Below are 14,086 nucleotides of genomic sequence, written 5' to 3' on the forward strand. Positions count from 1 at the left end.
TTTCCCCCCCCCATTTTGGGGGGAGAAAAAGTGCGTCTTATGGGGCGAAAAATACGGTATATGTTGATCCGTAACATTCACTTTTTCCTGGAAGCTTATTCCAAGCATCTACTACTCTTTCAGTAAAATAATATTTTTTGGACATTGCTTTTGATATTTCTCCCAACAAATTTGAAAATTGTAGCCCCTTGTTCTAATGCTCAGTTTTAATAGGGTACATTTTTATTGTCAGCTTTTTGGGCTAAACAAATTGGGGAAAATATACTGATCAGAATGCTTTAGAATTCTGGCTCAAATTGCATAAAAAAAAAAAAAACACAAAGATTTATTTTTGTGCCTCTAGTGTCTTGGAGAGGGAGTGAGGTGCTGTTCTGGAGGACCAGTAGGGTGCACCAGTTTTATTAAATGTCCCTCTGTTTTCTACTCCTGGATAAGGGATAAGTAGAACAACATCACTATTGACCCTTTTCACAGTTCTTGCTGCAGAGGTGACTCGTTCAGTAGAACAGGCTGAATGAAAGTATGTTGAACCTCACCCAGTTCATTTACATTGTAATTAAGTTAAAAAGGAGGAGAGCGACAAACTTCAGTTATAAATACAGCCTGGATATTACTTGCTGTCATTTCATGACTACATAATCCCAGTGAATAGTCTGAACCACTCTGGGCAACACACAGAAGCCATGACAGGTGAGTACCGGAGTGCAATACTAGGAGTTCATCTATGTAGAGTTCCGTCTTTGAGGTTGATTTATGTTCTTTTTGTATTGTGAAAGCATGTGAGATAAATTGTGGTTGTGTGTAGTTTTTATTTTATTTTTCATACACATCCAAAATCTAAACTCTAAGACCTGTAAAGGATATCAAAGCTCATTAGTGACTTCCCTGTGTAATACACTGGTGAGTGATATTGGATATTTTGCTAAACAGTGCGCAAAGCAAAATGCTGTAGTTTATTGTATATGGATTTGTATGGTATTTAGAACAAGGATGTTGTCTGGAGCATTGGTTTTGTTTGACTGCCTTACTATTGAATACTTGCTTATATCACTGTGTTGGCGCTGACTGGATGCTTATTAGATATGTGGTCCTTATGCAGTTAATGAAATAAGAATATTCTGGTGTCTTCTGTTCATGGTGGGTGATCTTTTGAGTCAATGATGAAGATCAAAGAAGAGCATCTATGGTTGCTGTATTTTTCAGGTCAGCAATAATAAAACCCTCCAATTCTATATCCTCCTACATTTATATATCCTGATCTCTTCAAGGATGTCCTTATTTTTATCTAAGTTGTCTTCTGAGGAAGACCTTTCTGTACGTGGACCACCTACTTCATTGTACCTGGCCAATAGCACCACCAATTAGACTTTTGACTTCCTTTGATTTTGATCTAGTACTTTCCAGTGTGGGGTGCTGCTTCTATCTGTACTATGTGTGCAGCACAAGAACATGAAATTGTCATTGTTTTCATACTGTAATAGAGAACTTTTTTCATAATTTCTAAAGTGACATTATATTGGGCATTGGTATGTACGGCGGATATCATGTACAATGTACTTCCTGTAGGTATATCTGTCCATGCTCACAAAAATGCTAAATATCTGTGCACGTATGGCCAGTTTATCTGCTGAATAATGTTTCAAGGTTCATTTATGGGCAGGCTCACTGACCAATTGACCAATAAAAAAAAGTAAGCAATTTACAGCAAAGTGTTGCTTGTCTGCTTATCCTTGGATCCCTTATTGCAATACCCTGGGTTAGGCCTGTATTGCACCAACAGATTGTCTGACCAATCATTGGTCAGATGGCCTATTACACACACAGATCTTTGGTTATACACACCAACTATTGGTCTGATTGGACAGATATAGGTCAGATACTGTGTAATACAGGCATTAGTGAGGATATCTAATGACTAAGAGCCTGCCGGCACGAAACATGTCGGTCTGACGGGAGGTGTTGGGAGACTTTTGTCCACTGCACTGTATGCACATGACGGGTATGAAATAAAGACTATGCAAGATTTCAATTCAATCACGTGCTGGAAAGTTGAGGATATCTAATGTCTGAAACAGCAGCACCTGCCATATCTTTACATCACAAGATAATACACAATCATTTGTAAATGATGGCAATCTTGAATATAAAATATGTATAAACTCTTCTGTGACCATGCTACATTGGATATGCCACCAAAGTCGGATAGGTGTGGGTCCCACCTCTGGGACCTGCACCTATATCTAGAACAGGGCCCTCAAAGAATAGGAGAGTGCATTTCACATGCCCAGCATGCTCTCCATTCACTGCTATGGGAGTTGCAAAAAAAGTCGAGTGAGCATGCTCGGCTACGTTCAGAACTCCCATAGAAGTTCATTTACATTGTAATTAAGTTAAAAAAGAAAAGTGCATCCAGAGTGCAAGCGTGGCTACCTCTCCACTCATCTCTATGGGAGTCTTGGAAAAAGCAGAGCTGCTGCTTGGCTATTTTCGGCACTCCCATAGAAGTAAATGGAGGGTGACTGTGCTTGCTTGGTGCCCCGTTGGGGGCCTGATTCTAGAGGTAGGTTCCACTATCTGACATTGGTGGCATATCCTAGCAATACAGATGTAGCAGGGGTAACACAAAATGCTAACTCAAATTGCTTAATCCCTTTAAGAAGCTTTCTATCATTTGACATACTCTAGTCATGATAAAGTAAATAAAAGTGATTGGAAATCGATGAAGGTCTCTATATATTTTCAAGAGGAGCTGAGCAGATCGATATATAATTTTGGGGGGTTTAAGGCTCAATATAACTTGGATTTTATTCATTTAAATCCTTGCTCATTGTGCTCATTCCTGTAGGCAGTCCTATCGGTGATTAACTATATCTATGCATAGTCATATAGTGAAGGCTGGAATTAGAGGTTTAGTTAAAAAAAGGACAATATCTACTTAAAAACCAGATGTCACTCTGTTCATTACCTCCTGCTCTATAAATACTACAGATAGGACTACATTTTCAAAGTGACAGATTTCACTTAAAAATTGCCTCCCTAGGGCTCAATGTATTTGACCATATTCAGGATCTATGTCAAGGATTGTTTTGGGGGAAGTGTATGCTCAAGCTGTAGTCCACCCACTGCCATACAGGTCCATGCACTGGCCAATACCGAGAAAATAAGCCCTAATATTCCAATGATCATTTGAAGAAGATGGAAAAGAATCCCTTCCTGACACCACGGTGTGACCCGATTGGATCCTCAGCAGCACAAACTGAAGTTAGACTAAAGTAAAACCTCTGTGAGATAGGCACACAAAATGGCATTGAAAAATGTTTTCTAAAGTAGTATGATTGTTTAAAAAACATGGATATTAGACATAGTATATGATGGATGGATCTGAAAGGCAGTCACAGAAAATCTGATCAAGATAAAGGGATGGATTTCTAAAACAGAATGTCTTTTGGGGACGTTACAATATGGAGTATTTTGTATGCCACAGTATGTGATGCTCATACTATTTCTTTTTACTTTTAAATCGGTATTATTCCCATTTCATATTTTCTTGGCTGTGATCATAATACAGTTAAATTCAGTAGGCGGGGTTTCCTGGAATTTCAGAAACAGCAGCGAAAATTTCCATCCATCCCATAGAAGTGAATAGGTGTGATAGAAACAGTGTAGCAAAGTGAGTTATACTGTTTCTATAGCTCCCAAGTTATGGAAGCAGTGTAGCTCGCTGTACTTAGCCGCTTCCATACAATGCATTCGGAAAAAAATAAAAAATATTCAGTGGTGCCTATTATAGGTTTAGAAGCCAATGCAAAAATTGAGGCTTTTATGTGTTTTTTAACATAGATACTGACATGTAAAAAACACCAACAATTCTTTAAAAATATTAAAGGGGTTCTGCAGTTTGTTTAAACTGATGATCCTTCCTCTAGATAGATCATCAGCATCTGATCGGCAGGGGTCCGACACCGAGGACCCCTGCCGATCAACTGTTTGAGAAGGCAGCAGCGCTCCAGCAGCACCGCGGCCTTCTCGCTATTTACTGCTGGTCCAGTGACATCACGACTAGTATCAACTGGCCTGGGCGGGGCTAAGCTCCATTCAAGTGTACAGAGCTTAGCCCCGCCCATGCCAGTTGATACTAGTTGTGACGTCACTGGGCCAGCGGTAAACAGTGAGAAGGCCACTCCTGTAGCGCCGCTGACTTCTCAAACAGCTGATTGGCGGGGGTCCCGGGTGTCGTACCCCTGCCAATCAGATTCTGATAATCTATGATGTATTTCCTTTAAACATATTTTTACAGAGTTTTAGTGGTTATTTATAATTTTCCATGTCACTATACTTAAAAAAAATCCTTTACTCCTGCACTTTTCGGACTGGTCACTAGGTCTCAAGGAGGTACCACTTCTTGGTCTGTACAGCAGTTATCTCATTATCATCATAGACAAGATTAGAATGACAGATAACACAGATAGATAGATAGATATAACCCCCCCCCCCCCAATAATCACGTTAAGGAAATATAATCTGGCGCCTATTGACTTGCAATATTTTTATTGCCAGATCTGGTTTCTTAATTTTTGATATAATACAACCTGATCCATTCTGAACAGATGCAGCCGGTTGTATTATAAAAAAAAAAAAATCTGTAATCTGAAAATAAAAATAGATTTGAAAAAAAGATGTGTGTCATTATCTGGCTTAGCAGAAAAAAATATAGGTGACACATTCCCTTTAATGTCCAGCCACCTTCATCTTGAATGAGCAACCTCTCCCAAACTAGGCGGAAATAGAGTTGACAGTAAAATCCTGCCAGGAAGGGAGCCCTTTTTATATAAATTTGATAGTATAATATTTATTTTAAGGTAGATGAATAGATGGATTACTAGCAAATATAGCCATAGTTTCCTCTATCCTGGCTTGAGTTATTATAATAATAATCTTTATTTATATAGTGCCGACATAGACTAAAGCGCTTTATAATCAGGGGGTTCATGTATAGACAGAGTCATAAATAACATAGCAACAAACAAGTCAACAATTACAACAGGAGGAGTGAGGGCCCTGCTCGCAAGAGCTTACAATCTAGTAGATGTCTTACTTGCATTATGAAAATTATTCTTAATGGGGAATCAACCCGTATATTTTTCCATTTTCGATAGAAAAGTTTCAGCAAATCGCATCATACATCAGGTTATCTCTATTGACTTCCAAAACTGTATGGCATCCAAACAAGCACTAATGATGCGAATGGCTCTTTGCCTAGAGTAATTGAAATTTCTACGAGGTGCTGGAAATTTGGCACTGAAGCCCCTTCATTCTGGAAATGATTGGTGGACCAAGATTATGATTTACTGTACAATGGAGAAGATGTATCAAAACTGGTGTATAGGAAAACCGGCTTTGTTGTGCATAGCAACAAGATTCCCCCTTTTATTTTTCAGAGCTCCTTTGGGAAATGAAAGGTGGAATCTGATTGGTTGCTATGAGCAACTAAGTCAGTTTACCTTTTCACCAATTTTGATAAATCTCCCCCAATGTGTTATTATCGTCTCTTTACTTTGTTTACTTATTTTCCCTGCAGTCAAATCCAGTTCACGACCATTCTAATTTCCGTGAAGCCTACTTCATGTTTGTGGCTCATTCGATTGAGTCCTGAGTGGTTTTCCCCCTAATTAAACATATTGACTGCTATATCTCTCTCTAGATAGTGGTGGAAGAAAATTGGGGAGGGGGGCATTGCATACAAAATTGCTTTTTTTTTTTGTCGAATCGCTGAGGCTGTGTGCGGGGAAGTATTTTCTGTGCAGGGAAGAAACAAGAAAAAAGAGCTGTCTCCTGGATTCCTCGGAGATGCACGTGCTTGATGAGCTGCTGCTCTACCACACAAAGTGAAGAGACCAAAACTGCAGAGGGGTGAGTAAAGAAGCTAAAATTGGTGAAAAATTACAATAGAAAGATGTTGTTGTTTTTTTGCACTGATATAGTTCAAAAATTATAAAAGTGTGCATTACTCCATATTTTTTTATTTATTTTTTTACTTTGTGGCATAAGCCTTTCACAGCCCAAAATGAGCAACATGTGCATACTTACTAACCCAGACACAATTTATAGTGACATAAAGTGTAATCGTATTTAATAGTAGGTGTGGATTTAAAGCCTCCTTTAAAGAACTCATGCAAATTTAAGAATTTGATTTGACAGTAAAATAAATCCTCGGCTCATGTATTTCTCAGTAGAATAAAATGAGTCTAGTGAATCCTCTGAATCGTTAACCACTGATGTTTTTCGGAAGGAATATTTCTTTGATTGTTTGTGTGCTTCATAGGGTGTCATTAACGCCATTCTAATATGAACAGAATTGTTTTCAAACTATTTCAGTTCAACTTTTATTTGATTAGGAAAAATCCATCTGAAATCATTCTAGTCTGTTCATACATGGCTACAAACCCAGGTGGCAGATACAAACTGTAGGACGTTATGAACCGATCAATGTTGCTTTACTTTTGTAGCCAACAGATGATGAGCTTGACATGACGTTACTTATTTGACAAATGAAAGGTTTTTCCAGGGTTAGATAAAAAAAGACTACTAAACACTAAAAGTTGATTTTTGCATTGGTTTCATTTACATTGGTTAGGTTGAAGGGGGATTCCAAGCTAACAAAGTTCTTCTAAAGAATCTGATTCACAGCAACAATCTAGTAATACCAAGTAAAGGCATCTATACATTAGATCTAAGTTAGCTGATCCTGGCAGACCAACCGCTTATCTAATGTGCATGGCCATATACCTTCAGACAGGTGAATGTTCATGTGGCCAGAAGCTACTGAACTCCTCTTGACTCCACCATACAAATTCACAATCAGCTGAGGAGAGGGGCCTAAGCCACAAACAGATTCCCCTGGCAATGGTGTATCTCCAGTAAATCCAGATTATTATTTTCCCTGACATCTGTTGAGGATTTGGTGGAGTCAAGAAGAGTTCAGTAGCTGCTGGCCACATGGACATTTACAGTAGCTGTCTGAAGGTATATGGCCACCTTAAGGCCCCTTTGCTCATAACATTTGGAAGATTGCTCCATGTTTGTTTTTTCTTATACTGTAAAACAGGATAAGATTCTGGCACAGGGGAGAGGGGAATATCCTCTAATGTTTTTATCTTTATTTGTGCTACAGGGTTCTATTGTATTATTGGACAAAAGGAATGTTTGTAGAATCTGCCGTATATATGTGATTCCCTTATACATAATTATAGATTCAGTGTGCTTCATCAAGGCATTGTCACATCTGGGCATTTATGGTATAGGCACAGGGCATACCATAAATATCCAATAGGTGCTGATCCCACCTCTGGGAACCACTTCTAGCTCAAGAACAGGACCCCATTTCACACTGCTGTGTATGAGGAGATTGGCACACTTGCAAGGCTATCTCCATTCACTGCTATGGGACTTCAAAAATAGCCAAGTAAGCATGCTCAGCTATTTTCAGAAGTCCCATAACAGTGACTACCCTGGCAGAACATGACCTGGTCCCACTGTTGAGACAGGAGCAAGTCCCAGAGGTGGAACCCTCACCTATCAGATATTTATGGCATATCTAGTGGATATGCCATAAAAGGGATTTTCTGGGATTACTGTGGTTTTAAACATGATATGCTCATGTAGTTGCTTACCTCCTGTCCATCTTCTCCATGATTTTTATTTTCAATTTTGACTCCCCATGTAATAAAAAATCACTGGTCTCCATCCTGTATGTATCACTTCCTGCTGCTGTAACCAACCAAGCCCATGCTGCACTTCTTCTTTCTCTGCCACAGCTTCAGCACCACTCCAAACAACACCAAGCTAGTTTATAGAATCTCCCACTTGGCATTGTTGTGGGGTGAGTGGTGCATGTTTCAGACAAGTTTTCTTGCTCAGTCTTCTTATGAATAACCTATTACTGTTGTATTTTTCACTATACCATTTAAAATTAAAATTATATATTTTGGCTCTGTTCAAACTGCCTTTGAAATGTGCCACAAACTAATATGCTACATAGATCAACTTTATATTATTATTTTTTTCCCCTTTTTTATGTTAAAGAGGACCTTTCACCTTGAAAAACATTGTGAACGAAGTATGCTGCCATGGAGAGCGGCGCCCGGGGATCTCACTGCACTTACTATTATCCCCGGGCGCTCCGTTCTCCCGTTATGCCCTCCGGTATGTTCACTCTCTAAGTTATAGTAGGCGGAGACTGCCCTTATCCTGTGGGCGTCTCCTTCTCCTAGGCTGCAGCGCTGGCCAATCGCAGCGCACAGCTCACAGCCTGGGAGGTTTTTTCTGCGATTGGCCAGCGCTGCAGCCTAGGAGAAGGAGACGCCCACAGGACAAGGGCAGTCTCTGCCTACTATAACTTAGAGAGTGAACATACCGGAGGGCATAACGGGAAAACGGAGCGACCGGGGATAATAGTAAGTGCAGTGAGATCCCCGGGCGCCGCTCTCCATGGCAGCATACTTCGTTCACAATGTTTTTCAAGGTGAAAGGTCCTCTTTAAGTAACATAAATAACATAGTTTATAAGGCTGAAAAAAGACATCTGTCCATCTAGTTCAGCCTGTTATCCTGCAAGTTTTGCAGAATCTAATTGTATTAAAAATCCATATGGTCAAAAAAATGGGACTCCAGGATATATTGGGCAAATGCATGCCAAAAGGACGCTCTTGGATCTCTGACAATATAGAGGGTTGTCGGAAATCAAAGCAGTTTTTAAAACAATGAATATATTTATTAAATTATTAAAATTGATAAAAGATAGGAAGGAATTTTTCATGAAAGGCTCTTACCAATTTGCAATGCAATTTGCCACTTTTGAGATTTTCTTCTTAAAAAGTGGGTGGTGTTTAGTGAAAGCAGAGGGGCCTCTTCAGCCCAGCAGACCTATCTGTTCATTTTTAAATTATACTGCAATTTTACAACAGCTATTAGCTGGCATAGATTTTGGTTTGTGGCTCAAGGACAGCATTAATTAGAAGATAAAGTTGCACAATTACTGCTGTCCTCTCCAGCAGGCTGTTACATCATAGAACAGCTAGCCGGAGTTTTCTTCATTGCTGGATACTGCCACCTGTCCTCCAGACCCCTTGACTATAATGGGGTCCAACAGAGATCCAGTTGCTAATGTTTTTGTTATGAGGTTTACAGTAAGTTGTCGAATTTGATTCACCCAGTTTTCTCACTGCTGTAGCTGACTGACTTGCACTAAATGAACCTTGTACTGAGCAGTCGATCATCAAGTCATCTTCTATAAACCTGTTACACAACAAATTAATTCAATAGGTTGCACAATACACTTTTCAATACATTCACCAAGTGTGCCAATTATTTGGCATGAGGATGTGAACTGTGGGTGGATAAAGAGAACAATTACATATTATAAAAATTACACACATTTTACCAGGGAAGTAAAAACAGATGAGATCATAAAATACAGCAACAGTGTCATTAAGGGGGTTCTCCAGGAATTAAGAAAATGAAAATACTTAAATATTACTTTATTATAAATATATTCCCAAATACCTTTCATTAGTTATAATGGCTCGTTTTGTCTAGGGAGCAATCATCAGAAGAAATAAAATGGCCGCTGTCCTATTAGTCCACACAAAATCTGTCCTAATCTCACAGAGGGACAAGTTACTTCAGGACACTGAGCTAAAGAGCTGCCTTATCCCCCTCTCTGCTCTGCTTGTCAAGGATTATGATCCTGAATATAGCTGATAACATCTTCTGCTGAATCTCTGTAGGAATGGAGTTCATGAGGAGACATGAAATACAGAGAGAGGAGGTGGGGTGTAGCAATGAGCAGCAGCTCTTGTATGTGGTCTCTATAACCACAAACTGTTCTGTCCATCCTCTCTGTACTTCATGTCTCCTTATGAACTCAATTCCTACAGAGATTCAGCTGAAGATATTATCAGTTGTATTCAGGGTTATAATCCCTGAAAGGAGGATGAAGCAGCAGTTTAGCTCAGTGTCCTGAAGTAACTTGCCCTCCTGTGAGATTAGGACAGGTTTTGTGTGTATTAATAGGAGGGCGGCCATTTTATTTCTCCTAATGATTCTCCTAATTCATCACAAAGCAAATTTTTTTTTAAAGTTTGGCGAAGCAGCCAAATCGAATTTTCAAGAAATTTGCTCCCCTCTAATTATATTGTATGTTATCATTATTATGATTATGTTCCCGGCACCCTACCTAATAAGCTATTTAAATAACCTGTGTTGGTCTAGTGGCGGCTGTGTCCTCTTCTTAGGCCAGTGATGTCATGTTCATTCGTCACATGGTCTGTGAAGTTAAGGGGTCTGAGCTAAAGATGAGAGAAATTAGTTTTGGGTCCCAATTCATCAAATTTTTAAAACAATTCCATGCATGGCCAAATCAATTCTACATGAATCAGATATACTTCAATTAGATTGAAAATTGATATAGTACACTTTGAGGTCTTCTAGGACTCTGATTAAGTGTTCTTGCATGGCAAGACCACTTACTGTTATCTCACATATATATTCTTATTATTATAGCCAAATTTACCACCCTAACTGCTACCACAGTTTTTACACTACATAGATAGTAATATACCAAAATGTGCGGATTGTTCCCAATTGGTGTGCTATTACTTTGTGGAGCGTTTCGCCGAATGGTTCACAATATGTTGTGCGAAATTGGTCCCATAGGAATGAATGGTGGAATGTTCAAAACTAGCGGACACCTGGATGTTCGGGTTCAACGGGTTCGGCCGAACTTCACAAAAAAGGGGGACCCAAACTTTTGAGCACTAAAATCGCTGTAAAAAAGTAATGGAAAGGGCTAGAGGGCTGCAAATGGCAGTAAAATGTGGTTAAGAGCATGGCAAGTGCTCTGCAAACAAATGTGGATAGGGAAATGACTTAAAATAACATAAAATACGTAAAAAAAATAAAATAAATCTTGATCTTGGAGGACGAGGTTCATATGGAGTAGGAGGTGGAGGAGGCGGTGGATGTGACGGTATAGGTGGAAGCGGCGGTGGAGGATGAGGAGGTAGCCTACACTGCTTTTTGGTTTTATTTTTATTTTTATTTTTTTGTTTAAATTAGGGTACACCACAAAATATTGGGAAATATAACCTGCTATAACCCCCTCCAGCCGTGCTAAACAAACATTCAGACAATGCACTGGCTGCAGGGCAGGCCAGCCCCTCCAAGGCGTAAAGGGCAAGTTCAGGCCATATGCCCAATTGGTAGACCCAGAAGTTGAAGGGGTCAGACCCATCAGTTAGTACGTGTAGGCTTGTGCACACATACTACTCCATCATGTCTCATGTCCCCGAAGTCCACGATCCAATTGGATATCTGCTCTATCAACTTTCGTTGTTCTTTTCTGCGCCTACCATGTTGATCACGGTTAGCGGCGAATCAGGGTTCCACGCTGCAGATGGAGCATGAGAAAGGGAGACCACATCCAAGGGAGGTCAATGACTGCAATGTGATCAAGCTGAAATGTGGGACAAGTTATTAAAGCAGAAGGATCAAATGAAAGGGCAAATTAAAGACGAATATTAGAAATTTAAGTCCCTGTCACCTATGTAGAGCAGGGGTTTTTAAAAACGAGAAATGGGTTAATGTCACCCACCAATGGAACAGATGATTTTTTTAAATTTCGGTGCCTGTCACCTATGCAGAGCAAGGGTTTGTTCATGGCAAAAATGGTAAAATGCCCCCTAAGAATGTAACAGAAAAATTTGTGAAATTTATTAACCTGTCTACTAGGTAGAGCAGGGGTATATCACAGCCAAAAATTTGGTGAATGTCCCCCGACAATGTAACACAAAAATTTGCGAAATTTATTAACCTGTCTACTAGGTAGAGCAGGGGTATATCACAGCCAAAAATTGGTGAATCTTGATAACCACGGGTGAATCTAAATTCCCCTCGGTCAGGAGGGGAACGTAGAGACAAAAGAAAAGGGGTGGGGGCGCACAATAGGGTAGTATGTTCAATACAAACTGAATTGTTTAACAAATAGAGGTGGTCACCTTAAAGGGTTGTGCAATTATAGACACAACTCTATTGTAGATATGTAGGTATATATAGACCTTTAGGATCCGTGAATGCAGCCACAGAAGAAGTGTCTTTGGGATCGGATGCCCAATCCCCCAAAGGGTGCTTGTAGTAAAAAAAATTCTGATCAGGCGCAAAATCACAGGTTCCAATACGTCTCTGTAGGTGGATCTTCTTTATTTACATAATAAGTAAAATATGTGTAGAACAACGCGTTTTGGGGCTCAAATTGTCCCCTTCATCAGGTTAACAGGTAGTGACTACATGCGTTAGAGACTGCTGTTATCTTCTGTTATTATATACCCCTGTGAACTAGGTAGAACAGGGGTATATAATAACAGAAGATAACAGCAGTCTCTAACGCATGTATTTCACACCTACAGAATGCCGCAAAGGCTGCAAATTTAGTATTTTTCCCAAAATGGGTGGTTTTTTTTAATAACAGAAGATAACAGCAGTATCTAACGCGTGTATTTCACACTGACAGATGCAGCAAAGGCTGCAAATTTAGTATTTTTCCCATAATGGGTGGGGTTTTTTTTATAACAGAAGATAACAGCAGTATCTAACGCGTGTATTTTACACTGACAGATGCAGCAAAGGATGCAAATTTAGTATTTTGCCCAAAAAGGGTGCTTTTTAAAACCCAGAAAATTATTGCAGTATTTCAAGCTTAAATTTCACACTGACAAATACTGCATAGGCCCCAGATGTAGGGTATTGCCAAAAATGGGTGCTTTTTTAAACCCAGAAAATTTTTGCTGTATTTCAAGCTTGTATTACAGACGCAGCAAAGGCCACAAAATTAGGATTTTGCCCAAAATGGGTGTTTTTTTAATAACAGAATATAACAGCAGTATCTAACGCGTGTATTTCACACTGACAGATGCAGCAATAGCTGTAACATTTTGTATTTTGCCAAAAAAGGGTGTTTTTTAAAACCCAGAAAATTATTGCAGTATTTCAAGCTTAAATTTCACACTGACAAATGCTACATAGGCACCAGATGTAGGCTATTGCCAAAAATGGGTGCTTTTTTAAACCAAGTAAATTAATGCAGTATTTCAAGCTTGTATTTAAAAATGACAAATGCTGCAAAGGCCACAGATGTAGGGTCTTGCCAATAATGGGTGATTTTTTTAAACCAAGAATATAATTGCCGTATTTCAAGCTTCTATTTGACTGTCACAAATGCACATATGCTGTGCTGGTGGATAGAACTTGCATAAAATGGCCGCCGCCGCCCACCTAACAGACAGACGGATAAAAGTAATTTTTCTGTGTCACAGAAAGCACTTCTGATTAAAGATTCTTTCCTATTCTCTCCCTCACAGCAGCAGCATCCTATCCCTACACTAATCAGAGCAGAGTGACGTGCAGTGCTACGTGACTCCAACTTAAATAGAGGCTGGGTCACATGATTCACTGGCCAATCACAGCCATGCCATTACTAGGCATGGCTGTGATGGCTACTAAGGGCACACAAGTTAAAAGCTTGTTGATTGGCTGCTCTGCAGCCTTTCAAAAAGTGACATTAAATCGCTGAACAACGAACCCAGGCCCGAACTTTTACTGAAAAGTTCGGGTTCGGGTCCAGGGTCCAAAAATCCTAAAGTTCGGTACGAACCCGAACTTTACAGTTTGGGTTTGCTCAACCCTATTCAAAACTAGAGTGGGAGCTGACAAAAGCTAGAGTGGGAGCTGAAAAATCAGGACATGATTTCTAAACTCCCACTACTCCCTCATTTTTAAGCCCACCTACACAAATCAAAATGTTCAGCTATCCCTGCTGCCACAACAAATGTCCATGTCTAAGCCATAGTCCTGATAGTCTTCACACTATGACCATTTGTTTGCAACTCACGCCGCCCATTGACATTCATTGAAACTCCATACTAGTCACCTCAAATTTGAAGGGCAATTTCTAAACTGCGAATGTGCCTTCATTTTTAATATTTCAGAGACATACTATGCATCTATGTCTGGGTATTGTGAGTCTCACAATATAA

The 14,086-nt window shown here is 39.6% G+C and overlaps 1 protein-coding gene across 1 annotated transcript in view; it reads left to right on the forward strand.

Moving 5' to 3' along the window:
* Nucleotides 1-628: 628 nt before the first annotated feature.
* Nucleotides 629-14,086, forward strand: part of LOC122932485 (protein-glutamine gamma-glutamyltransferase E-like) — a 74,486-nt gene continuing 61,028 nt past the window's right edge. The window contains exon 1 of the mRNA XM_044286918.1: nt 629-690. Coding sequence (XP_044142853.1) covers nt 684-690 — 7 coding nt within the window. The 5' untranslated portion in view covers nt 629-683. The remainder of the gene's footprint in view (nt 691-14,086) is intronic.

Source organism: Bufo gargarizans, chromosome 3, assembly GCF_014858855.1.
Source record: "Bufo gargarizans isolate SCDJY-AF-19 chromosome 3, ASM1485885v1, whole genome shotgun sequence".
Taxonomy (NCBI): domain Eukaryota; kingdom Metazoa; phylum Chordata; class Amphibia; order Anura; family Bufonidae; genus Bufo; species Bufo gargarizans.